Source organism: Pelecanus crispus, chromosome 7 (assembly GCF_030463565.1).
Source record: "Pelecanus crispus isolate bPelCri1 chromosome 7, bPelCri1.pri, whole genome shotgun sequence".
In the NCBI taxonomy this organism is placed as follows: Eukaryota; Metazoa; Chordata; class Aves; order Pelecaniformes; family Pelecanidae; genus Pelecanus; species Pelecanus crispus.
In genome coordinates this window covers 39,308,717-39,335,380 of record NC_134649.1, presented here as the reverse complement: position 1 = coordinate 39,335,380, position 26,664 = coordinate 39,308,717, and the positions used below count along the sequence as shown (strand labels likewise).

At 46.5% G+C, this 26,664-nt stretch overlaps 1 protein-coding gene across 3 annotated transcripts; it reads left to right on the top strand.

The window, feature by feature from the left end:
* Positions 1-24,127, top strand: SLC41A3 (solute carrier family 41 member 3). Of its 3 annotated transcripts, XM_009484991.2 has the most exons (11): positions 5,179-5,265; positions 10,777-10,884; positions 11,706-11,777; positions 12,578-12,722; positions 14,853-14,999; positions 16,407-16,415; positions 17,626-17,770; positions 18,484-18,563; positions 20,394-20,528; positions 21,333-21,481; positions 23,942-24,127. In XM_009484991.2, exons 1-11 carry the CDS (start codon positions 5,203-5,205, stop codon positions 24,125-24,127), a joined length of 1,239 nt encoding a protein of 412 aa, XP_009483266.2. In that variant the 5' UTR covers positions 5,179-5,202. The 3 variants fall into 3 exon arrangements, with proteins under 3 accessions (XP_009483265.1, XP_009483267.2, XP_009483266.2); XM_009484990.2 differs by lacking the exons at positions 5,179-5,265; positions 16,407-16,415 and adding an exon at positions 1-291; XM_009484992.2 differs by lacking the exon at positions 16,407-16,415 and having other exon boundaries at positions 5,071-5,265.
* Positions 24,128-26,664: the final 2,537 nt, after the last annotated feature.

Here is a 26,664-nt window from a genome sequence, read left to right as displayed (position 1 = left end):
ATGAAAGGTGAGGAAGTTCGGCAGAGGAGAAAAGAGGGCAGGACTAGGAATGGAGAGCGATCCAGGCACAAAGCAAAGAGCAAGGGTAAACACAGAGAGAGCCGACTTGGCAGCCAGGAGGCAGAGGATGTCTCTCTGCATGCACAGCAGAAGCTGTTGGCTGAGGAGAAAGCGACCATGGCAAAGTCACAAGAAGAGTCAGCCATCATAATTTGCCTGCAAGTGCTCCTGCCATACCTCCTAGCTGGGCTTGGCATGGTCTTGGCAGGCATGGTTTTGGATTACGTTCAGGTAAGGGAAAGAAACTGATCTGATGTACCTGGCATGGGATACGTGGGGGACTTTTCTTCAGAGGCAGGGGATTTGCTCTGGGGATGGCAAAGTAAAGGAGGATTTGCAGCAGTTTCACATGCCAACATTTCTTTCAAAGTCAACTATTACATACTTTTGTGCAGCTTTCAGGAGACAGCATGTGGTATTTTTCTGGCCCTTTTTCATCTCCAGAGATAAAAGACAATATGGTACTAAAGAGCACATGAAGGATCTGAGGCATCTATGTAGGAAGTTGCAGTCCTGTGCAAAGATCTCACCTTGGTCCTGGGAAGAGGGTGACTGAGCTGCTGTGGTCGCATAGCGCATTCCTGCAGTAGATACAGCTGTATCACTCCTAGATGTAGCTCTGGAAAGTCCTGCATCCCCTGCTTCATTGTGCAAGGAGCCAGCCAGCCCAGCACTGTTAACGCTTCATACAACCAGCCCGGCCCAGCCTGCGCACCACGTTCTTTTCTAAGGCCTTGTAGCAGATGACTCAAATCCTTGAGTCTTCTTCCAGTCTGATTTCTGATTCTGTGACAGTCAGGACCAGACCTTTCCTCCTGTGGTGCAGTAATACAGAGCTTTAAGGTAGTGGTGAGCACCTAATTTTAGATAGTTTAAAGCTGCAGTTAATTTCCAGATTATAAATTGCTATGCCTTTGCACTCTAGCTGACTCTCACTGCTGCGTACCTTTGTGTTAACCCTTGTTATTTGACTAGCTAGCTGTTGGGTCAGACTGCCCTGACCTATCTGATACAGTGACACTGAAACTACTGTGCTTGCATTGACGACTTTCACAAATCTGGAGCTGTGTTCTTCTGCTATTAGCCCTGGGCTGATCTCCCTAAGCTAGAAGAGCTATAAAGGCTTAAGAGTGACACAGTATCCTTAACTGACCTTAGCATGTACTCAGTACCCAGCAGAATCTCTAGTCAGATCAGAAAACACCAAGGCAAATCCAGAACCTGGTGGCAAACTGCTTTTTGTCTCCTTAGACATCATTCTGAGAGTCTTGAGCCTTAAGGAGCCACTTTCATTTTTATTTTTCAGACTGTTCAGACCTGCCCATTCCAATGGATCTCTTGACATTAGGTGCATGTTACCTCCCAGTGTGAGATATTAAAGCATGAAATAGGTTGCAGATGTGTTTATGATGTTGGAGGAATGTTTTTCTTTCAATGTTCTTCCCTTAGAGTATTTTTTTTTTCTAGGAAGGACCGGTCCACTAATATAAACAGAATGTGAAGCAAACCTCATACTCTTCTGAAACCACAAGTCTGGTTTCTGTTTTATGCAAATAAGGAGCTCACAAAAAGCTTTCATGTCAGTACTTAGAGACTGGGAAATCAACCCATGCAACACCTTGTAGGAAAAGCAAGCCTTTGGCAGTTAGCACAGTGACTTTTCATGCATGATCATGGACTACTTGAGCACACCTCATTGTGGACTTGCTGCTGCTAGGAACTGCCCTTCCTTTATAAGCCAGTCCTGGCCTCTGCCCTGCTGCTGCTGCTGTTTCTGTGGGCCAACAGAAAGCCTGCAAAGCTTTGGGTCTCAGGCACTCTCCATCTGCTTGCTCTCAGTCTCTCCACGTAAGCTCTCTTACCTGCCCTTTACTGAAGTGGGGAAGAGAGGAGCAAGGTAAGAAACAAAAATACACAGCCTGATCTGACAGAGAGCTAGCAGAGTCAGGAGTGATAGTACTCCAACAATTGGGACATATGGTCCCTGAAAAGCATCGTCCTCTCATGGGTCTAAGGTGTCAGAATAGTGTTGTCTGCTGCTCACGCCGCCGTGTTGTAAGAGCACTCATGGGTATCCCCGTCCCTTCTGTGCAGGGATGATCAGGTACGCCTGAAACTCTGTTCTTTGGCACATGTCATCTTTCTGTTTTTTATACTGGGGCAGTGGATGGAGGCCCTAGATCGGGGTCAGGGCCCACCAAAGCAGCTGTTTCTGCTTTGGCTCCTCCAGGGCAATGCTACCTGTTGGCTAGTTTGCAAGCATAGGGGTACCGTGTATTTGTGTGCAGAGAAGGGCAGCACTGTACCTCCCCAGGTTTTGCCATGAGGTGGTTTCCTTTTTTTTTCCAACTAGTTATAATCTTTTTCCTGCTGTTTAGCAGTGCTCCCTTTCTTCTCAAACCTTTGCGGTTTTGTATCTCTTTGCGGACAAATATAGTACATCTCTTTGCCAGGAAAATATGATGCATCTCTTTGCTGACAAATATGGTGCAGATCTTTATCAGAGGCTCCTTAAATGCATATTAAAATGCCCCAGTGTACACATTAAGGTCACCTGAACCAATTACCTTCTCTGCACACTGATTCATCGGTTGAAGGCTTTTTATGGTGCTTGCTTAGAAACAGAGAGAACCAAAGCATGATAAACTCATAAACCCTGCCAGGCTGACGCTTTACAGGATGTGTTGCTGCTGTGTTTTTTAATGGCATTTGAGTCATTCAGGCTCATTAATATTTCCTTTACATTAATGTTTCTGCCTGTCAGCAATCCAGTTGGCAGATAACAGTGGCATATGGGACGAGGTATGCATATGATCAGACCTTTGAAAACCTGTGGTAGTAGTCCAGAAATTGTTCTTTATTTCCTTGAAACCTCTGTGAGTTTCTAACCAGAACTGGGCCTTCATGCTGTCACTTCTCAGTTCCTGGCTGGTATAAAGAGGTTGGGTCATATGTGGTTATTACAGGATTTTTAATAACCACCCTCTTCCAGCTATTGTGGGCTTTTTTCCCAGTTAGATTAGCTGAAGCGTACTCCCTTGTTAGCTTTCAGCTAACTGGACCATTGTTAGGTGGAAGAGACACATGTACGCACCAAGCCAGCTGGGAGTGGAGAAGGCTTCGGGGGCTGTACTGAAATATCAACCTAGAAAGCGGGGAAGGACAGAGTATCCCATCTGTGGCTAGGGCTTGTTTTCCACTCTGCCATGCTTGCAGAGAGATCTGCTGTGCCATCTCAGCCCATTACGCTTCATGTTTGGTTTGTGTGAATTCAGACCAAAAGAAACACACTGTCCAAATGGCTGAGAGCTTCCTCAGTTCCCTATTTATCTGCAACGCAAAAGCATATCTTGTTCTGCCCAACCCTGCCAATGCATGTAGCTCCAAGCCGGGGACCCTGTCACAAGGACAGAGTCCACAAGCCATGAATGTCTTTCTGCAGAGTGTGTCAGGGATTAGTACAAAAAGTGTTAGTAAGGCAATGTAATTTAAACATTGAATTTGAACTGGACTGAGAAACCTGTATGTTTCATGCCTGGCACTGAATAATTACTTTTACTTGTTTACCTTTGCTGGGGCATGGCTGGATTTGCACCTGTGGTTGAATAGTGAAAAAGCTCAGTTGCCAATGTACTAAACCAATCTTACACCCTTCCATCCTAAATTGTGCTTTTAAAGCTTTTTGGCCCTCTGATCCAATTAGTTTGCCCCAATTAGTTAGAAAGGAGCCCCAACAGAATACCCTGACTCCCTTCCCCACATGCGTGACTTTGAGCTGAAGTCTTTACTGAGCAGGATACAAATTCTTTGGCCATATGTGGCCATGATGCAGCTCTGGGTCTTGACCTTGTGTCAGCTGTTTGACCATGGAGGCTCTGGGGTGAGACTCCCTCTCTCAAAGACAGTATCTTCCTGGGAGTATGCAGAAACAGTGTGTTTCACTTCAGGACAGGAAGGGAGACCAGCTCACAGCATGCCATGGAAACGTTCACCCTTTCTCTCCCTTGCCTGCAGTGTAGTGAGATTACGGAGCTACCTTAAATAAGCTCTGGCTATGACTCTTATCTTGGCCTTTGCAAACTAGCAGAAAGTTGAAGTGATGACAGCAGATAAGGGTGTTCGCTTTTGAAGCTTATTGGCTGGTTCTCTGGATTTTTTTTTTCCCCTGAAAGCCAGTCATTCAGAGGTATAGCTGGCATAGACCGATTGTTACATCCTGCGGAGACAACGGAAGGAACAAGAGGGGCCAGGGTCTAGAAGGGCAGATATTCTCTCACCAGCCGGCTTAGCTGTGTCACTTGCCTGGAGATGAGACCTGTGTAATATTGTCAGCCATGAGAAGTGTGGACTCATGTTTCCCTTGACTTTTCTTCACCTTAAAGGAGAGCAGAACGGATCCTGGTCATTAACTCCCCACCTCCTCGGCCTTGGGACAGTGAGAAAAGTTCAACGTTGCTTATGGTGGGAGTGAGGGAACTGGGGCCATTTCACAGCAGGCTTACATATTAAACCATCATATCAAAGGCGAGCCGCAGTCTGACAAGAAATGTAACCTGAGGAGAAAGGACACTAGTGCGTTTGAGCACGCTGAGGGATTCTTGCATGACCTGTCACTCTTTCAGTGCTGTAGCCTGAGCAGGTCTTACTGGTTTTTACCGAGGTGGTGGGAGCTGAATGGGGTGTGGGCTCATTTCTATTCGTCCACAGACATCTCCGCAATCTTCTTTTCTCTTTTTTAATTCCCCCTTGGATATAAATCGGAGAAATAGTGTCCATCGAGTTTGCTGCCACCTGGGCTCAACCCAGCTGAATCGGTTTTGGAGGATACCCTTGCTGCAACCCTCTGGGTGTGCTTTTAGGAGGAGAAGAAGCTAAAGCAATTTGGGATCATTGCTGTAGTTTGAGGAAAAGCATTTCTTTTGACTTCGAAGAGAGGTACCAGGAGGATCTGTGTGATGTCCTGATCTCTCCCCATTTGCCCTGCTGAGCATGGGGTAACAGTGTTTGACCATGGTGGTCACCCAGTTACAATTGGAACTGTGCTTCCATGGCAAGAAGCTGAGAGGTTTCACCTGCAAGTTGACCAGGTCAGCCAATGGATTTCTCCCAGAGACTTCATTCTCCATTGCCTCCCAGATTTTCATGCCGTTCCTTCTGGGTGGCTTGGGCATGGTAGCTGCTGGCCTCTTGATGGATGTTTTTCAAGTAGGTACATATAGTTAGGCAACTTTATAGTGAGAGGGTGGGCTAATTCACTGACCTTGAGTATTTTTGCATTTTTGTTTCTAATGTGTGCGGTCCTAGCAGCCAGTCAGCACGATGGCTGTAGGGTTTTCCTGTGCTACAGAGACACTGCCCATTTTCTTTAGATCAGTACATGGGCTCCTTGTAAACTGGGATAGTGGTTTTCAGGCAGGCTGCCTGACACTGCCCTCGCTGCGTTAGACTGGGTGCTCCCTTTACTGTATCTAGCTAAACAGTGATGACTGCTGTGAAGCGACTGGGTTCAGACTGTGGCATATTCCCCTGTTACATGGTATTATTTCTTTCCTTCAGAAATTGCTGATAAGGAGATCTAGGTCAGGATTGTTATTAACTACCTGTCTCACTTAGAGGCAAGTTTATGCTTTCAGTTCTTTGCAAGCAACCTAATGTAATCTTTGGTCTAGAAGGAATTTAGATACTGTGATGAGACAGCATAAAAAGATTAGCATTGCCTACAAACTGAGTGCTTCTTGGCCAGATTCTGAGGTGTGTGTAAATTTGGAATAACTTCCGTTGACTTCGAAGGAGTGCTGCTGGATTTACACCGTTGTGCCCACAACCAGAATCTATCCCATCTGTCTTTCCTTTGTACCAGTGGCACAAATAGAAATGCAAATTTTGATCTAGTTTGGGCATCTCATGCCAGTGGATTTACAAATCAAAAGGCTGGCAGAGTTTCCCAAGGATATATCCTGCACTCTGAGCTCACTAGAGTACATTGGATTCTCTGGTGTTAATACCACAGCAGGAGCTAAATATGGATACTTAAGTGTTTGGAAAGACAATACCTTGCTGTTTTTTCTTGCATTGGAAGAAACAAAGAAGGCAGAGAAGTTGAATTAAAGGGAATATGAGGATTATCAAAGAAGGGTTAACTGGAGTGACATACGCTGTGTTTGTTGTCTCCACCTTGTGCTGTGCTTAGGCACAGACCTGTCTTGCAGCATTACAGAACTTCTCAAACTACCCAAGATGTTAATAGTTAGCAGTTATCTCGGAGAAGGATAAAGACATAGTATATATCCACTCCATACCCTTGGCAGGTGAATAGGTCTTTGTCTAAAAGAGACTGAACGGACTTGCTAAGAATTGGGCTCTGTTCAAAAACGTAACCGTATCCAAACTGATGGAAAACACAAGCCATCTATACCTACGTTGCACGTGTCCTTTAAATACCAGAGTACAGCCTACTTTGTGTATTTATTCACTAGACTCTTAGAAATGGGGTCATGCATGAAGCACAATAATAGGAAGTGTATTTTTTGGTGAAAGTGTTTCCAACTATGTTGAAATAGAAGCTATCAGTCAGCGGGTTCAGCTCCCAGAGGAGGGAGCTAGTGCATTGAGAGTCACAACTGGCGTAGGAGAGATGTTAGTGAGGCAAGCTGCCATGGTATCAACAACCCCATATTTAAAAACAAAACCAGTAGCTGGGAAAATCCAGAGATCTTAGCCTTTAAAGGTTTGGATTATTCTTCTGTGCCTTTTTGTCTTTGAGCTGCTTATTTTCAGCTTTTCTTCCTGCAAGTGTGAGAGCTAGAAACTCACTGTCCTGTCCAACTAAAACCTGAGACTAGGTTTGTTTGCTTGAGGCCAGGTACCATAAGACTCATATTGGTAATCATGAGGGCTCACGCTACTGAAACTACAGGTTTTTCTAGTCCAGGAGTCTGTGATTTGCCCATTTCTCAGGGGATGGTCTAGCCGAGGAACACTTTGCCCTATTTGCAGCCACTGGAAAACATTCTTAGGAAACTGTGTCTGCCTTTGACAGGAAGATATATGGGCAAGCTCATGGATGGTATCTAGAGCATGCACGTGAGTTTGATGGTGCTGCCCTTGTTTTGTTGCATACAAAATATCTTGAAATAATGTTGTTCTGTGCTGGGAATTCAGCTGATGCTCTGATTTGTGGGGCTGATCTTGTAAAGAGAACAAAGTGGGAATTGCTTGTTTGTGTCCTATCAAACTTTTCAGGATTTTAGCAGTTTCTGACCTGTCCTGGGATGAAACCAAGAACTGTTCATGTTACTGGAAAAAAAAAAAAAAATCAACAAGAGAGATTTGTCTAGCTCAGTTGACTCCAAGGCTCAAACCTGGGTGTCTCATACTGTAACAAAAGGATGCCCAAAGAAATAGCCATTTGCTGTTTTCTCTTCTTGGTTGTGCAGTTGATGCAGTCTCTGTGCAGGGCCGGTAGCATGGCATGGGTCTTTTCTTGCTGGACGTTTCTGCTTCTGCTCCAGAGATCCTTGGCCAGCTGGTTGATCTGGATTCCAGGCTGGCTGACATTGCTGGAGACTTTGCAGCGCCCTGCCAGTGTTTGGCCCACCCTTTTACAGTAAGGTGAAGAATCAGATTGAAACTGGACAATCAGATTTCAAGCCAGAGAATTCAGGAGGAAAGCCTCCCTTTCATTCTCCCCTTCCAGACCACTGCAGTGGGACACAGTCCAAATAAAAGTCACAGACATAAGATATCCCTGTCCGTTGTTGATAAAAGCTCATGAGATGTTTAGCATTGAAAAGGATTTTGAATTGGCTTGTGTTTTATAGTCTAGGGTCTTTTGATCTTTCTGTTGACTTGTTCAGGGCGATGGAAAACCTCTGAGGTTTCTTAGCTGCTGCAATGCAAGGATGCATGCCCTGGAGAGGTAACAGGACATGGTTGGGCCTGTGAGGACAGTATAAGGAGGGACAGTGAGGCTAGACTGCAGCTGGGGAGACTGTCTCAGAACATCATAGCCTCTGTTCCTCTACGGGACCCCATGAGCAGATCCAACTGGCATGGTGACCAGCTGCAGTGGATCATGGGGTAACCAAGTTTCTTCAGAGCTGAGCTTTAGGGCTGTAACTCTATTATGGGGACATGAGGTGGGAAAGAGTCTCTTCCTGGCTCAGTGTCCCTGTGTGGGTTTGCAATGCTGCAGGGAATGTTTCTCTTCCTTCTAAGCCAGTTTTCATCTCGAAGGAGAGAGATGCTTCCTAGACTTAACCCAGCTGTCTTCATTCAGGCAGCTTCTTGCCTGCACATCTCTAACCTGCCACATTCACCTGCTCCTCCAGCTGACAGTCCTGCAAGGCAATGGCACAGGTATCATCTCTTTGTTCTGTATTTCTGCAGTCTCTAACACAGTGGAGTCCTGGCTACTGTGGTATAAATAGTTATGAATCTGTCCTTAGGCTTTTGGTGAGTCACTAATGAGACTCAAATGGAGGCAATTAAGTCAGCTTTTTTTATTAGTACAGTTGTGTGATTATTAATTGTTCAAAGCCTTTCAGTGTAATTATATGTAAGGCAGAGTCCCAAAAAATCATGCCTCATCTGTTGAAACTTATGTTATGATGGCTTGAGACCTGCAAAATTCATCACGAACACAAGGATTGGAGCTTACAGTGATACAGTAAAGCCGTATTTCCCAAAGGTGACATGCACAGAAAATACAAACAGTTGAGTTTTTCTCTTGCTTTTTATTTGTCTTTTTATGTGCAAAATATGTAAGGTCTTAAATATGAATGTCTGCACGCCTGTGTATTTTAAATGATTGGGTTTTTTTACATTGTGACTATGAAGTCTGTTTTTTCTCCTCTTTCTTTTGAAGGTGTCAAAGATGTGTTTGGATCTTTATTCTTAATTAAAGAGAGAGGAGAGAGGGGGATTTGAATCTTTAAAAGAGATGTCCGCCCCTAGCTTTTCTCAGGTATTTAAGTTCCATGTTAACAAATTCAAGCAAAATTGTAGCGTGTCAAATAAGGTGACTATTCTTGTGTTGTCTGTTATTTACTCAACAGTAACTTACCTTTAACATTTTGAAACATGCCTGTTTCCAGGTCACCACTGCCAGAAAGTGTGCCTTTTTATATTGATAATAATGTTTTGCCGGTTTTCTGCACCTCTGAGGAGTGTCTTGCACCACATGCTCAGGGCTGGCTCAGCCCCACTTTCATTCATCCTGACTCAGAAGGAAGCTGTGAGCTCTTCCCGGCAGACAGCCACACCACTGGCTTCCCACAGCTTCCCATGGCACAGCCAGAGCAAAACACCGAGCTGTTACACCCTGTATATATTTCCAAACAGGCTGACAGCTGAGTGTGTCGACATTTACCGAGTCTGTCCAACCTCCTGGACTTTCAGGTTTATAGAATCCCCATGGATGGGGAGAAGGCAGGCAGGGTTCTGTTGTTCATTTTGTCCTCTAGTGCCAGATTTTGGGACCGTCATACAATACTGGCCAGTGACAAGTTAGAATTAATGAACAAAGTGATCCTTCACATGATGTGTGGCTAAACTATGGTAATTTTTGCCACAGGATGGCTCATGGGTTGGAGGGGGGAGATTGGATGAGTACCTGAAAGAGAAATCCTTTGAACACTGGTAAGCGTGCAGAAACCCCACCAGCTCAGTACCCTGTGGCAAATAGTTGTAGGCTGGAAAATACATAGGAGAATTATCCCATCTACCTGTCATACTTGTAGATTCCTGTTTTATACACCTGACTCATTGCAGCTGCTCTTTTTTTCTTGTATTCTGCTCTTAGATGTTGGGCTAGTTGGTTTTACTTCACAGTGAGCTGCTCAGTTCTGTGATTTCAGCCTAATGTCAACCTCTCTGGCTACAGTGGGACTTTGTCAACATCCTTGAATGCACAGGGGGTGAATGGATTATGTTCCAAGGCACTGTATGGTAGATAAATCAGAGAAGATGTGTTAATCAACAAAGTTTCTTAAGGTTTCAGATCATTTCTAGTGTTGCAGCTGATTGAACAGCTTTGTACAGTTCAGCTTCAGAGGAGCAATGATAATCAAGATATTGGCCCAGCAGTTTGGGCTAACGGGATATCTTAATTCAAAATCCTTTTTCCAGCTGTGCTGGGAGCATGCTTGGTAACAGGAAGATTTAGGAACTGCCTGTGGAGAAGAGATACAAAAATCTCCTTCCCTCCCACCACCAGTCTTAGCTGCTTAGTTAGAAGTTTGGTAAAAAAAGACAGACACAAGTTTTTGTTGTTAGATCTTTTCCAGATCTTTGTGTTTATTGTTAGGAGTCTGGATAGCAATAGGCATTCCTGTATGTAGTGTCAGTACAAAGGATGGAGAGCATGCTGTATTTCATTTGGCTTGTGAACCCTAATTATTTTTTGTGTTGTTCTTGGCTAATGCTAAAGGCACATTTTAATTTGTGGCTTTCCAAAATCTGCTGCTGCCCTCAGGAAGAAAGTTCCTTCCCTGTTAGGATAGTGCTTTGCTGTGCATGAGATTAGAAAGAATATTGTGAGCTAAAAATTGCTTCCTTCACCCCCAAAATGCAACCACCCAGGGCAGCATCTGCCCCCATGTTCATAGCAGACACCTGTAGAGCAGGTGGCAAGGTGGGAACCCACTCCCCTTTGAAACAACAACATTGGACTGGTCAGCATCACAAACTGAGGTCATTGGCTTTGTTTTCTTCCAGCACTGGGATGTGTTTCGGACAATTACGGAAGTTTTTATCCTGGTTCCTGCCTTGGTTGGCCTGAAGGGTAATCTTGAGATGACGCTGGCATCCAGGCTCTCTACTGCTGTGAGTGTTAACAAGGTGGTGGTGGTGTGTGTGTGGGGAGCAGGGGGATTAGCAGGAGATATCAGGAGATTCTGGTTTTATATAACCACACTGTGTGTATGAGACATGCCCTTTTCTGCTAAGTAGAAACCAGTGGTGTGTGAATGTTAAAATAATGTGTTTGCCCTCATTTTGTAACTGGAACAGAGAATTTCCATCTGCGCTTTGAAGGTGAATTAATCCCTGGGTGGCCAGTTGCTGGTATTTGGGGCCCTGTGACACATGAAGGAGACAAAGCCAGGGCTTCACAGCTGTCAGCTTCAGTATTGGATTGCTTTTCGGTGGGTATTGATCCTTGAGAGACCCAGGGCTTCCCAGCAATCCTACCTTGGGGGGAGCGGACCGAGGCTTCTTGGGACCTACAATAGCTTTTGCTACTCTGGATTTGATTTCTCCTATCTCCCTAAGCAGTTTTGTTTACTTTGGGCTGTTTGTATGTCTTGGGAGAAATTGGAGCTTAACAGAGCAATTTAGGGGGAATGAAAGAGGAAAAATGGTTTGATTTGTTCAGCTTTTTGTCTGTGTGGGCTGCGGTGGATGCGCCTGCTCCACGTTTAGCTGGGTGCCCTGCAATGCCTCTGTACCTCCACATGAGCCTCTGATACCCCTGGGACCCTGGGCTGGAGGATGATGGAGATGTGTCAAGAAGGAAGTGCAGGGAAGGCTGGGAGATCCTGACCTGTGCTCGCCTCTCTGGCTTTAGCAACCCCTTTCCCACAGGGGCTTCAGCAGCCACCTGTGCGACAGGAACAGGTTTTCAGGGTGTCTCTCTTGGCTCCTAGGCTAACACTGGACAGATGGATGATGCCCAGAAGCAATGGAAAATGGCCACCTGCAATTTAGCCCTTATCCAGGTGAGTCACTTCAACTGGGAGAGGAAAAAGGCCCTTTTCTCTTGCTGTGCTGCAGCCCAACAGCATCTGTTCCCAGCAGTGCTGAATCCTGAGCTGTTGATTTGGGGCAGGTATTCTCAACAGAGCCAAGCAGAGCCCAGGACTTGACCTCCAATAAAACTCTGTGTGGCCCCAAAGCTTGTAGCTTAGCTGCAAAACACATCTAGACATTCATTGCCTTTGCGGACAAACAAATAATGAAAAAACCTCCTTTTGCAGGGGGAGCTGCAGCACAATCCCTGTTTCACAACAGCCCCTAGATAAAGCCTGTCGTTTACTGGCAGTGTTTGGGAATCAGCCTTGGGCAGGAGGGGAGAGATGGGAGAAATGTGACGCTGGTAGCTCTTTCTGCTTGTTAAAATCCAGCAACCAGCCGAGAGGTTGCATGTGGCAAGGCCACAGGGCTTGCAACATGTGTCTGTGTGCTTTCCCTTATCTCGTGCCACAGCTTTCAGCTTGCTAGGAGTGCTGTGTTGATGGGGACCCCATTTTTGTGTTGACCAGGGCTATTCCTTTGCTGATGGACTCGGTGTCCTTTGCTGAAATGTTATCTGTCCTTTGCAGTCCTCCAGAGTCTTTCTCCAAACTTTGTCAGGATTTTTTTTGAGTGTAGTGGAGCCTTACAGGGATGCTGCTTAAATACATAAGCAATCAGCATCTCTGCAAGGCTTAGCTGTGTGGAAATTCTGCGGTCGCATGGAGCTAGGACTGGCTGGGGCAGATGCGGATGATTGCTCACCAGCTGTCTTTTTGCCCCCCAGGTCCAGGCCACCGTGGTGGGACTTCTGGCTGCTGTTGCTGCTGTGATCCTCGGAGCCATCTCCAAGGGCTCTGTGGAGCTGAGCCAGGCTGCTGTGCTGTGTGCCAGCAGCGTGACCACAGCCTTCATAGCTGCGCTTTCTCTTGGTGAGTTGTTTTGGTTCCTCAGATCAAACATGAAGCACTCAGGTGTGGAAAAAACTGTCCCTTCTGCCAGGGAGGCCCAGCTGACATCCCTTTGGTCTCGCATGGGGAGGAGGGATGCAGGAAGCATTAGTCCTATGTCTGCCGCTTCCACCCCCTCTGCATCGTGCCTTTGCTTCTCTTCTCCCAGGATCTGTTGTTCACTGGATTCTCGGCATCCACAGCAGCAATCAAAATGTCCCGCTTCACCTGACATGCGGAAGATGCCACATGCTATGCGTGGGTGTACACACACACACACACTTTCTCCATGTGTTTTGGGTGACACATTAGCCATCTACACTGGCCCTTTCCTAGGGGAGCGTGAACAAATGCCATGCACAAAGCAGGATATTGAGAGTCTGTTAGCAGACAACTCCAGACCACACTCACGATAAACTTGGGTCACCCAATACCCTGTGGAGGATTGCGGCCAGCCCTGTGGCTTGCCTGCTGTGAGCTTTGAGCCAGGCAGTCTACTCCCCTGTCTATTCCCCTTGCAAGGGAAACCTGACAGGGTGGACGGGTAGAAGTTGCTCTGTGTTGCCTGCAAATGATCAGTTTGTAGGTCTGCCATATGAGGGCAGCATGATACCCTGAATAGAGGGAGCTGGCAGAGTTGGATGCAGCAAGTTTTCTAAATGAAGGGGACAAGTTAGACCAAGTGCGTATCCTGAAGCTGGAGTCAAAGGGTGATTGTAGATGCCTTTGATGAAAAACATGGGATGAGGCAGTTGTTAAAAGAGAAAAACAGCAGCCCAGCTTTCATTAAACTCTTCCCTTCAATCTCCCTGCTCAGTGTGATACAGAGAAGCTTTGCTGCCGTACCAACACAGGCTTTCAACCAGCATTAGTTTCTTCCCTGGACATGGTCACAGGCAGCCTGTGTGTGGGTGTGCGTGATGGGAAGCTGTTATTTTTATGACCAGGGAGAGAAGCAGCATGAACTGTGCTGTGGGGAGGGGAGTGTGGGTGTCTGGGAGGGCTTTTGTGTAGAATACCATGTTGTGTGAGAATGTGTTTCTGTATAAGGGATGTTGTACGAGGGAAGGTGTACACACGGCATTTAGGGGAGTGCTGATGCTCCTGTGCGTGCTCAGCTTTGGTGGGCCTGTGTGAACAGGCACAGAGAGGTTGTGAGCTGGAGGGAGCCACCATTTCTCAGGCTTCCTTTGGTGCATCCTGTCAGCTACAGAAGGACTTTGAAGAGATGTCATGTGTCTTGTCTCAAGGCTGCCCTTGCTAGTCACACAGCAGCAGAGGCTGGCCAGACTGGGTTTATTCCAGGTGGCTCTTCCACAGGCTTGTGAGAGATCCTATGGCTGAGGGATTCCTACATGTTCATCGGGGTATGGGGTTTGTGTTCATTAACTTACCTGGGCAAGCAAAACTTCCCTCCTCTCTAACAATGCTGAAAAGCAGCTGAGTTTTCCAGGTGCAGCTCAGAGGACGGGGAAGAGAGGTGATGTGGGCCACCTCCATAACCCCTTGACTCTGGAGCTGCTCACAGCATCAACATCCACCCAGTGCAAATTAGAGCAGCCCAAAAGACTCTGGGACATGAGGGGTCAGTCTGGTGGCCGGGCCGAAAGGCTAATTCAGGCTACTGTAAGGAAGCTTGTTGCTCTTTGGTGGTTCAAACTCAGAGAAATTTTGGTCTAATATGGAAAATATCTTTGTGCTGTGGAATCCAGAGCAGGGGATGGCACCAGGAGGCTGCCGCATGCCTGCTGTCTGCTTATCTATGAGTGCGCTTTGTGCCTGGTCCTGCTTCAAGGCAGCAAAGATTAGGCTGCTCAGGAGGGAAGCTTCTACATTTGGGCTGCCTGCTGGTATCTCCTTTGATCCCTGGAATTTGCTTGTGTGCCTCTGGGCCTTTGGTGCAGTTCATAAGGGCAGAGTCATGCCCTTCGGGTTGGTGAAAGCAAGAGGACAAATTCCTGGGGATGTCCAATCTCCAGCTGCGTGGTACTGCTACGAGCAATCTGCTTCTTGCTTTTCCCAGACCCCACATCCCTCTGGGAACCAGAACGGCAGCTCGGGGTGAAATGCAGCAGGATGCATTCTCTGATGCCTGCTCTGTGTCTTCTCTAGGTCTGGTGATGATTGGCGTGATCATCGGAGCAAGGAAAGTTGGGATCAATCCAGACAATGTTGCCACACCCATAGCAGCAAGCCTTGGAGACTTGATAACCCTTTCCCTGCTGGCAGGAATCAGCAGTACACTCTTCAAATACATAGGTACAGTGTTTAGCAGGGGTTTGCAGCTCAGCTAGGGAGGGATGAATCCTTGTGAAGTTATTGCAGGGCGATTACCCATTTCTGGGATGTCTCAGAATGGAGGCTGTCATGCCACTGGCATAGAAAAATGACAAAAAGAGGCTTTTTCCAGGCTCCCTTTTAGTAGCAAACTGGAAGGCAGAGCCTAAGAAACACAACTGGGATTTGTCAATAAATGACCAACATGTATTGCATAGCTTTGGAACATAAGGTTGACATATGTGCCACTGACTCTATTCCTGCATCTGTTGCTAGCCAAGCATAACTGCTTTCTGTGCATGGGTAATAGCAGGTCCTTCCTCACAAAGCTATTTCAGGGTTTTGGCATTTGTAAAATATTCTTGTATCTTCTTATGTGGAGAGTTGTGGATGAACAAGATATTATCATCTTGGAGGGAGGGAGGTAGTGCTGCATTGTTTTATGCTCACAGGACTCTGAGTAGGAGTTGTGGCTATGGGGTTAGCTGTGCTGCTGGTTGGCAAAGACTTGGGCACCTGTTGACACTGAAAAGCTCAAAACATGTTGTAACTTGGTTATATATGCCTGACTGTTGCATGTAAAGTACTAGGCTATTTACCGTGAGCCTAACCTAGAATAGAAACAGAAAAATAAAAACTTCCCGCAAACTCAATACCATTTGAAACCCAAACTGTTGCTTCAGACTGTGAGCAGAAGCAGTGAGGCAGCTGTTCTCACTTTGTGTAACTCATTCCATACGCCAGCAAGCAAGGGAGTGAAGGAGCACACGTTGCAGGGAGAGGCCCATGAATTGCTTCTGTCGAGTCTTCCTTGAGCTTCAGAGGTTTATTTTTTTAATAGGCTTTTTCCATGACGCCATCACACCTGCCTCTGTAAAGCTAGTTTGTCTTTCAGTCGCTACACCTCTGATAATATCTCCCAGGGAGCACATGGCAGAACAACATGGTAACCTCTATGGTTGTGACCAGAGAGCATTTGTGATGTTTTCAGAGTAGTTTAAATAGCCTCTTGAGATGGAAAATACTCAGCACACAGCCAGCTGGTCATTGGGAGCATAAAGTGAAGAGGGAGGAGGAAAGCACTGTTGATGGTGGTTGAATAAATCCATTTCCTTCCTCAGTGTGTAGTAAGGAACAGGTCATGCTATGACAACTTATGGGTCCTACCAAAATGTATCCTTCAAAAATACCAGTGAGTCTGTAAAGTTTGGAGTACTATGTGCATCTGATGCAGCACCATCTCCTTCTGCAGAATACCCTTTTGCCAATGAAGATTTTCAATTTTTTAAAAATCAACCCTGGTCCTTCCCATTCCTGCATAATGGAGATACAGACTGTGCCAAAGCGTTGCAGCTTGCTTTATGGGCTGTATGTGAGAGAATGTGGCAGAACTGGAATGTGGAGACTGAAGTCCATTCATCCTGCCAGGAGTCTTTCTGTGGGCTTTGATAAGGTTTGATAGACTCCAGTGCTCTGTGTCTGCATTATTTAAGAAGGAATTAATTGCCTGAAACAACAAGGGGGCAGGGCAGAGATCCAGGACAGCAGCTAAGTCTGTCATACAATCCAGCTGTCCTAAATGACTCCAGGTGGTAAAGTGCACTGACAAAACAGCAGCTATTTACACCCCAGAAGTGGTTGCATCTCAGTGCGGACCAAAGCCATACGTAAAGAATGCACCTCTTTGTGTAAGAGCCCTTGATTCATGGAAGGTATCATCATCACATCAGTGCTACCTCATCCAGGTAGCCCGAGGCCCTGGCAATGTCATTTTGAAAAATGCACACTTTGAACCTGCTTCATCTCCCAGATTACCTGCAAAGTCTGCGTTACAACCTGCTGGCTTTGGCCCCAACACAGAGACCAGATGGAGAGCTTTGTTAAAGAAGCATTTTTATATCAAAAGGATTGGCATCATCCCCATTGCTTGAAGGTGTTTCTCATGCTTCTGAGTCATGTTTTCTTTCAGTGCTGCACATCTACTTATTTTTTAATACCTTTGCTTCTAAAGGTCACTTCAAGGTTATGCCCCACCAAATGGAAAAAGCACCTAATGGCAACACATGTAAACTAGGATGAAAAAGACCCTGGATCTTAACTGGCTTATACATGCAAGAGAGCTTTTGTTCCTATAGAGCAGACCAGCTGCTCAGCAATTCTGCTAGCTTGCCACCAAAAGTACCTATTACCTACTGTTTTAGGTGAAAGCATGAGGTGTCTGTCGTAAGTGTGATACAGCTTGCACACAGGAGTTTCCCCCTTGCCCTGCTGTTTGATTTGTACCCTGAAGCCACAAATTTTGTAACTTTTTGTCTTGCTTAGTTGGAGATGGAATTGGAGACTTGCTCATCTTCAAATATAACTTGCTTTGAATCCTGCTGATTTTCAAATAACATCCTCTAGCAGTGAGTTTCAGGGATTAATTACGGATTTCTGTGGTGGAGTGAGGTGGTTGTGTGGGGAATATCTTCGTTCATGTGATTTTTTTTCTGCTAACGTAACAGCCTGAGCGAGAGCCCTGCTGCCTTTCTTCCAGACTTTGTGCAATATGATTTTGACAACCTGTGAAGCTATGGACATTTAATTCAAGATTTCTTTTCCTTACCAGATATGAAATACCTTTCTCCTCTGATCTGTGTTGTCTTCATTGTCATGATCCCTCTCTGGGTTGCTATCGCCAAGCAAAGTCCTTCCCTTGCTGAAGTTCTGAAATCTGGATGGCAGCCCGTCATTGTTGCAATGAGCATCAGCAGGTAAACTGAGGAACCACTCCTGAGCCCACACGCGTATGCACGCTGCAGAGATCCCGTGCTCATTTAGAAAGCCATCAAAAGTGAAACTGGAAGGGACGGCAGAAAAGTATTTCTCCAGTGCTTTTCAGCCATTGGTGGCCCTCCAGCAGGCTGTGAGATAGCAAATAAGGAGCCCCCAAATGACAGGAAAAAGCAAGTCATCATTTTAAATCTCACTTGCACAGCCACGCACCATGTGGGTGCGAGCCAGGAAACTGAAAAGGGAGATGATGACCATCACAAATAGTCAGACTTCAACATTATTTTTATCCAGCTGTAAAGACAGAAGACTGGTGACTGTAGAGCCAGGTAGTTCATTCCCCCTGTGCTACATCTTTCAGATCCAGCTGAGATCTCGGAGAGGATAAAAAACTGCTAAGACCAGTATAGAAGTGTAGCAAAACTTTTGGGGAGGATGATAAAGCTTCCCTGGCTACTATCAGTTTTGCTCAAGGGTGGGCAAGGAGGTCTTCCTGATCTCATTATGCCATTAACAAAAACTGTAAGGCTATCTGTTGGTGAAAACTGAGCTCTAAAAGGAGTAAATGGGGAATAGTCCAGCCCTGGCAATGGGGAAGAAGCAGTAACTCATCTCAGTGTGCTATTTTCACAGCATAGGAATTTCCCTGGGAAGAGAGATTGATCCACACTCATTGCCTGTCCTTTTTTAACAGCATTGGTGGGCTCATCTTGGACAAAACTGTAACTGACCCAAACTTTGAAGGCATGGCAGTTTTCACGCCTGTGATTAATGGTAGGTTGGGCGGGGGGGTTATATGCACGCTTTTATTTATACGTCCCCTTCCTCCCCAAGGGTTATGGTATCCACTGTTGCCCTTACACAGAGGTCTGTGTTCAAGTCCCTGCTCCCATCACGAGTGGAAGTGAAGCTACTGGTCCCCATTATGTCCCAACTTACTCATATCTTGAAGCGTCTCTGGAGCAAAATAGCAGGCAGGGCTAAAAATACTGGCAGAGCTGTGGGAAAGGTTCACAGCGTCTGATAGTTGTCTCCGAGAGCTACGTTGACACCTTTACTTTCGTAACATCAAACCTACTAAGGATGTCACAATATTCCATTTTACCTGTCTCCACTCAGCAATTTGAGCTGTGCAATCATCCCCCATACAGATTGTTGATAAAGATTAATATATTAAGATTATGTATGTGTGTATATATTTAAAAAAAGGTTATATATATATGGATTATATATAAGGATTTTTAATATACATATATCAACATCTTTTGTGTGTATATGTATATTTGTTTGAAGCCTCACAGTACTTTTATATACACAAATACTAGTACAAACTGCTGGGGATCCTGGCATCGCTGAGGATCCACTGGGTTATTTTTCTGCTATTGTAATGTTCTTGCAGGCCAGGCCTGTTCCAGGGGAAACCCACGTTCCTAGGGCAGGCTCAGCCTCATACCGCCCTCAAAGCGTGGTGTCCTCTTGCAGTGTCAGAGGGTGTCACCCAGCTGTCACCTTACTGGATCTACAAAAAGACAGCCACCTTGCTGACAGACTCTTCTCAGCATGGTTAGCCAAAGAGCCTGATTAGGAAAGTATGTCAACAGCATTTAGTTGAACAATGATTGACCCAGACATCTCTCTGTGGGGGTGGGCGACCTGTTTGGCAGAGCTGGTGGCAGAGTTATGCAGTGCTCTGTGTCTTTCCACAGGTAGCTCTTCACTTTGCATGTGCAGGGGAGTCCTGCAAAGCATGGCAGTGCACAATTCAGAAAGCTCCCGTCTTGAGCTTTGTTGAGCTAGTCTTAGTATTTCCACTTTGATTCCACTCTGGCAAATCTCGCATTTAATGATGGAGCATTTCCTTCTTCAAGGAAGGGAAAACATGAGAAGCCCGTAGGATCTGGCTCACCATTATCTTTTCTGTGGCATTTCTACCCTGCAAGTACTCAGGGTGGTGCAGGTTTGCTCCTTAGATCATCATCCCTCTATTTTCTGCTGGAAAACATAGCTGCTTTTTCATGTTTGCTAGAATTAATCAGTCTGGAAGGAATTAATTGCCTTTTAATTACCTAACATATTTGGGCTCTGATTCATTCTCATATGATTCCTTCTCATTTAACATTAACAAATGTGTTAGATGCCTTCAGACAGACATATAATTGCTCTCTGTGATGTTTGTTGTCTTTTAAACAACAATGGTTCGCTGGATGAGTAAATCCAAGAAGTGGCCGTGAGCAGCATCTGCCATTGTCTGTGCTGCTTTCCCCAGGTGTTGCTCACAGACTGCATTAAACCAGATGCAATTGCATCATCTTCAGAGGCCACGTGGCATTTACAGGCAGTGCTGGGAAGCAAGGGAAAATGTTTCCAATAAAGCAGTCAAAAGGAGATGATCACTGGAGCCTTCCTGATTTTTAAGAGCTGCTCCTGCCAAGTGAATAGCACAGCATCACTACAACATGTGGGATCGGGTTTTCTCTTTCTCACTGCTGCTGTCAATGAGCTTGTCAGTGAATGCAGATCGACTCACCTTGGGCTAGGTTTTAGACTGATGTTTCCTGCTGCAGTGAAGGTGGTTTACAGGTTTATTGTGTTTTGTCCTCATAGGTGTTGGAGGGAATCTGGTCGCCATCCAGGCCAGCCGTATTTCTACATTCCTGCATTTCTGGAGCATGCCTGGAGTTTTGCCATACAAGATGAGGCAGAATTGGCCCAACCCATGCACCACATTCTTCTCATCAGGTAGACCTTGAACCCTACATGTCCATGTCTCAAGGTCTGTCATCACAGATAGCTCTTTTATCAAGCCTGGTTGGCAAAGGACTAGGTGGGTTTCAAAGGCAGAACTCCCTTTTCCCCTTACAGGGAAGATACTCAGATCGGAGAGGAAGCATCTTTGCAGTGGGCAGCTTGGAAAAAAGCATGTGGTATACTTGCTTACTGGCATGCAAAGAAACTGGCCTTCAGGGAGCACTAAAGAAAGTAATTGAAAAAGAATCTCAGATTTGATCTAATAGAAAGTCATTTTAACCGTGGCCAGCCTAGAGCCATTACCTGTAGACAGAGGGGTGAATAGAACATAACATTACTGAAGATTAGCAATTCCTCCATTTTCAGCAATGGACAAACCTAAGCATCAGCAAAACTGGCTTTGGGTCTGTTGTCTTTTTAGATTGCAGGTTCCTCTCGATTTTCCCTGCTAAGTTGGAAGTTGGGAGTTACTGCTAAAAACAAACTAAAAACTGGGAAAGTGAGTTGCAGCAAGGCTGAGCAGAAGCAGTGGGAGGCAGAAAGCAGCTGAGAGGCGTGTTTGGAAGAAGTGGATTGGATCAGCATGGAGCACGTCTTTGGCACGTAGTTTCAGCGCTAGACAAAGCTTCTGGGCTGGTACTGCAGATTGCTGCGTGAACTAGAAGAGGTGGTAGCAATGTGGTTGGTGGGAGGGGACAGCCCCAAGTCTATGCATTAAAATATGCAGCTGCATCCTGTCCTGCCTCCACCGTCTGCAGCTGCTGTCATCGCTGTTTCTGTCTCTGTCCTCTGCAGAGGTGAATTCCAAGTCGGCCCGAGTCCTGTTTCTCCTGGTTATCCCAGGGCACCTCGTGTTTCTCTACACCATCCATCTGCTGCAGGGAGGCCACACGTCTCTGTCCTTCACCTTTGTGATGTTCTATCTGACTGCTGCTTTGCTGCAGGTAAACCCCAAACTCTCATCCAAAAGGAACCTCTCAGATACCATGAAAACAAAGCATTCTTCAGGCTAAACAGGAGTCACAGTAAAACTTCCAATAGCGGCCCACATTTCCAATCATTTCAGGGTGCTTCCTACCAAGCATCATGTATCTTCTGTGGGTCCAGTAATACTTCACCCAAATTGCCACTGTCTGGTTTCCCATATGACCACAACTTCCCTTAAGGGTGAGTGAGGGGTCAGACATGAGATGAGGATCAAGTTATCATCATCTGCAGAGCTGCAGTAAGTGTGCAGACACACACTTAGCAAGGAGGTACCTCTTGCTGTAGGTGGTTCCTTGTTTTATCATGTTCACTCCTTCAGTCTCTAAGCCCCATAATATTTCTAGACTGCCACTGGTCATCACAGTAAGGGGCAAGTGAAAGGCTGTGAACCCCAGCCAGCAGGTTTCCTCACTCATTTTGGAAACCAGTTTCACATATCATGGTGAAGACCTAGCAATCCCTCTGGGCAGGGGCCATATGGATCAAAAGCAAAGGGAACACCCAGGCCTGAGAAGTTCATCTTCAAAAGTAAAAGTTCTGGGCAGGCAACGGGCAGTTTATCCAATTTGGCCTACCTGTTCCCTTTTGTTGTTTTGCCTGCCCTGTAAACTTTGTTGTCTCACTCAGAAATGCATGCGGCTGTTGCTTGAACTCACAGAGCCTCTGACTTCGCTTGCCCTTTTAAATCAGTGATTCATTAATTTGCAGGGTGAGGTAGCTGACTTCTCGCTTCGCCTTACAAGCAGCCTCGTGTCTGGGGGTGAATTCCTTGCATGTGTAAACAATCAGTTTTTCTCGACCTTTGCACAACCCTAAGCCCAGCAGCACAGCCATACTTGTAAAGGAAAATATTTATTCTTCTCTTTATGCATCGAGGTAACGCCTCAACCAGAGCCAAGCATGAAAATACACAGAATAAATGACGGTGTAAAGAGCAGAATCCCAGCAATGCCACTGACCCCGAAAGATTCCCATGGAGGCCAGCGAAGAATACACTCAGCCTGGTTCTTTCTTCCCCTCCATTATACTTTAGAGAGAAAAAAAGAAAGAAAGAGAGGGGGAAGTTTGGGTCAGATGGAGTAAGCCCAAAGAGAAAGATCAGAAACCTAGAAAACATGACCTCAGAGGAACGATTGAATGGACTGGGGTTAGCTAGGCCAAAGAAGAGAGGCTTGAGAAAAATCTGGTTAACAGCCTTTAAACTACCAAGTTTCTGTAGGGAGGGGCAGAATAACATTTTCTCTGTGGTCACTAGGGATGAAACATGAAATCATGGGTTTCAAATGGAAAAAGGCAGATTTATGTTAGACCTTGGGAAAAACAAGAACAGGAAAAAAAAAACCGCCATGGGACTGATTTGTTAGTGTGGCACCTCCGTCGTTGAGGGTTGTTTAGCATAGGTTAAACAAATGACTGTCAGGAAAGATGCAGACATGTTTGATCCTGTATTGAGGCAGAGGAATGGTCTATATAAAACTCCTGAGTTTCCATCCAGCTTTAGTTTCAGTGATTCTGTTATTTAATTGGCTTCCCCCATCTCTCCTCCTCCCTCTCCCCCCATCCAGCTTGTAGTTTTCACCTTTAGAAAAGCCACTTCTGGCTTTGGTTCCTGTTGTGTTGTGGTCTCCCATGGAGGGACCACAGATGTGGGGTGCAAACTCTCTCTCCCTTCTTAATTCAATTAAGAAGACAGTCTTTAATCTTTAACCAAAGTATTTTTTTTCCTCCATCTGTTTATCAGAATCAGGAATGAAATAGGAATTAAAAGAAATCACAACAAAGATTTTAAAACTGTTGAGATGAAAAAAAAAAATTATTTTCTTTTTTTTAACATGTCAGTGCTGCTTGGGATAACTTTGATGTAAAAACTGCCTCAAACTCCAGTTGTCCACTGAGACTTTTAGGAAAAACAAAGTAGACGCAATCTGAATTTCTAATGGAAAAAAGAAAGATGAAGAGAAAAAATCTGGCTGCAGACTTACCCTTTGGGGCTGCCTGCATATTCGCAGCAGCCCTGTTTCTGGTGGAGTGAATGGGAGCACTCCCATTCATGGCATGGGAGGTGGAAACTGTACCTTTGGGAGATGCTTTTGGTGTGGCCAGATTCCCATTTTGGGCCATGCGATGCTGGTGAGCAGTTCAAGCGTGGTCCCCACACTTACGGCTGGCAGCACAGGGCCATGGCACCATAGGCAATGCCAGGCAATGCAGTGCCCAAAGGCATGAGCCAGCTACACCCATCCCAGCGCACCTCCATCCCGCAGAGACACAGCGGTTCTCTGGGGGAGGTGTTAACTCTCGGCAATCCCTGTTAGCTCTGGTACCTCCGCTGTGGCCACGTCATTTTGGCTGTGAGCTGCGGGAGGCTGTGCATTACCTTGCTGCCTCACAGCAAGGTCTGTCTTGCCTCTCCTCAGGTGGGAATCCTGCTCTACATGGCCGACCTAATTGTGCGCCTGATGTGGAGGAAGGCACTGGATCCGGATAATTTCTCCATCCCCTACCTCACTGCCCTGGGGGATCTCCTGGGCACTGGATTCCTGGCCGTCTGTTTCCGCCTGGTTTGGCTTATCCACGGTGCAGACATGAACCTGGGGAACTGAGAGACCATGCGCTGCTCTGCATCACTCATGCGACACGGTGCTTTCCTCTGGGACAACGGGGTACTTGGCAATAAGCGCTGGGTCACCCAGCTGGATTGGGCCTCCCTTGCTGCCCCCGATGCCCCCTCTCTCCTCCCCATCGTGCCTTATAGCTGGGCTCGCCCGCCCCGAGGAATCAGCACCCACAGACTTGCGCCCTCGCAAGTGAGCAAGCCAGTTTTAAGCAGCACCCGCTGCTTACATCTGCGCCTGGCAGACAAGGCATTAAGGAGCATTTGGGCCATTGGTAATGAATGAGCATTTTGATCCGTTTCAGTCCCTAGCACGGACACAGCCTGCGAGGCCGCTTCAAAGCCTGCCAAGGTCACTGCATCTGATCATGCAAGTGAATGTCGCATCCTCTCCGACTTTCCATGAAGGGAGATTCTTTATGTGCCCCCCCTTTACTTTCCCATCGCATCCCTGGAGGAGGAGAGCAACCAGGTCTTTAAACTTGTTTCCTCTCCATCGCTCAGACGCTCAGGATCTGACACAGTGAGCTCCTTGCTGGCTCACACCCAGCGGGAGGTTATCTAGGGATACCACCTACCTGCCCTGGCAGCATCACTGTTGTCTGACCAACAAGCTGGATTGATTGCATTTTGAGGGTAGGAAAGTTTGTTTTTACAGTTTATGAAATGTCCAGTAGTTAAAATGTTTATAGAAACACATTCACAAATAAAGTGGTTAAAAAAAGGTAATGCTGTGGATTTGGGGGTTGTTTTTTCTTGCTATGGCTCTGCCTGTTTCTACTTCAGACTTGTCAGGTTGAACTTCTTGCTCACTTTGTCATCCATTCAGGGTTAGACAGCACAATTTTAATAGGGCTTCAGGTAAATTGGTGTTTCCTAACCAAGAGCAGCCTTTTGCAGCCCCCATGTTTCAGGTTAGAACTAAAGCCCATTCCCCCTCCCACAGTCACCATCCACTCATTAAGAATTGCTTTGCGACGAGTCTGGAATCTGTGTGTGTGCATAAGGACTGTGTTGGGCTGGGTGACGATTTGGCATGAGGATTTGGCAAATGACTCCTTAGGTCCTTGCTCCAGGGTGGGTATCTTGTGCTGCCAGGAACACGTCGGGGAAGCTCGTGGGGCTGAAAGCAGCCAATTCCCACTGAAATCGAACATGCAGTAGGGTCCTCCAGATAATAAGGTGCCCAAGAGTCAGGAGTTGAAGACATGGATCAAACTGTTGAAAAATGCCACTAGGCCTCAACTTTAATAATAATCTGCCTTTGCATGTCTTGGAGGAGGGAAAGGGGGAGGTCAAGTCCCCCAGCCTGCTGGCAGACAGATGCCTTGTTCAAGGACTTGCCAGCTCTTAAACACTTAAAGTTGAGCTGTGTTGGGTGCCTACTGGCCTTGAGTGTTTCTTTGCTCCCAGTGTTGCTCTCATCTCCCAGAGCTGCTGCAAAGCTGAGACTTCTGCACAGGATCAACACGTGGCTGAAGGTGCGTAACAGCAAAAGCTGTTCAGCTCTGGGCTGCCAGGCATGGGGAAAAGCACTCCCTGAAAAAAAAAAAAAAGCTGTCGCCTCCCCCCTCTCCAAGCCTCCTCTTCCTTTTTTTGTTATGAAGGATGAATTACCCCACGCTGGCTGAGCTGGAGAGTATGCGCACACCAGCTTCATGGTGGGGGAGATTTCAGCATTCAAGGCACATGTTCCCCCGTCTTGGGCCTCGCTGCTTTATCTCTGGCTGCAGCCTGTGTGCTGTCAGCTCTGCTCGGCTGCGCTGCCGTTGGCCCCGAGCACCCACGTGTGATAATTGCACCCGCAGCAGCTGAGGCAGCTTGTGGGGAAAGCAAAGCAAGCATCTGATTGCTGGTCCCAGTTTGAGGGGGCTGCATTAGGAGATATGTACATATATATTTTAATAACTTGAGCTTAGTGTTTTATTTTGTAAACCTTTATTAGCTCCAATTTGGCACTCGCTTGAGCAGTCCTGGCAAATAACTTCTCGTGCCTCAACACCGTCTTTTCTCCTCCTTGCTGCATGTACCCACTGCCTTGGAGAGGTCCTCTCCGGACCTTGATGCTTTTGCTGCTGGCGTGAATCAGGTAAGGCTGGTCCTAAGGCAAGGCTGGTCCTAAGGCCAAGCTGCTGAGGACCACCCCAGCCCTCTGCAGGGTCCCAGACATGTGAAACTCCATCTTTTGATAGCACAGACTTGCCCCTGGTCCAATCCCCCAAAAGCCCCATACTGGAGCCCATGGCTGGTGCAGACTGCAAGGGACCCCAGTCACCCTCCTCCAGCATCAATTCCTAGTGCCCAACAGATGGCTGCTCCTCTGCCAGGTGATTGCCACAAAGCCCTGGTGTGTTCCTTCATCAGGGGGCTTCTGGGCAGAGCTCGGCTTGTTCTGGTTTTCACTGTTGACACAGGACACGGATGGGAACACGTAATGGATGCCATCTGTGTCCTACTTGTGGCACCCAGCTGGGCCGGGGTGACCTATGCTGTACCTTGCCTGCGCAGGGTTTGGGGGTTCCCCCC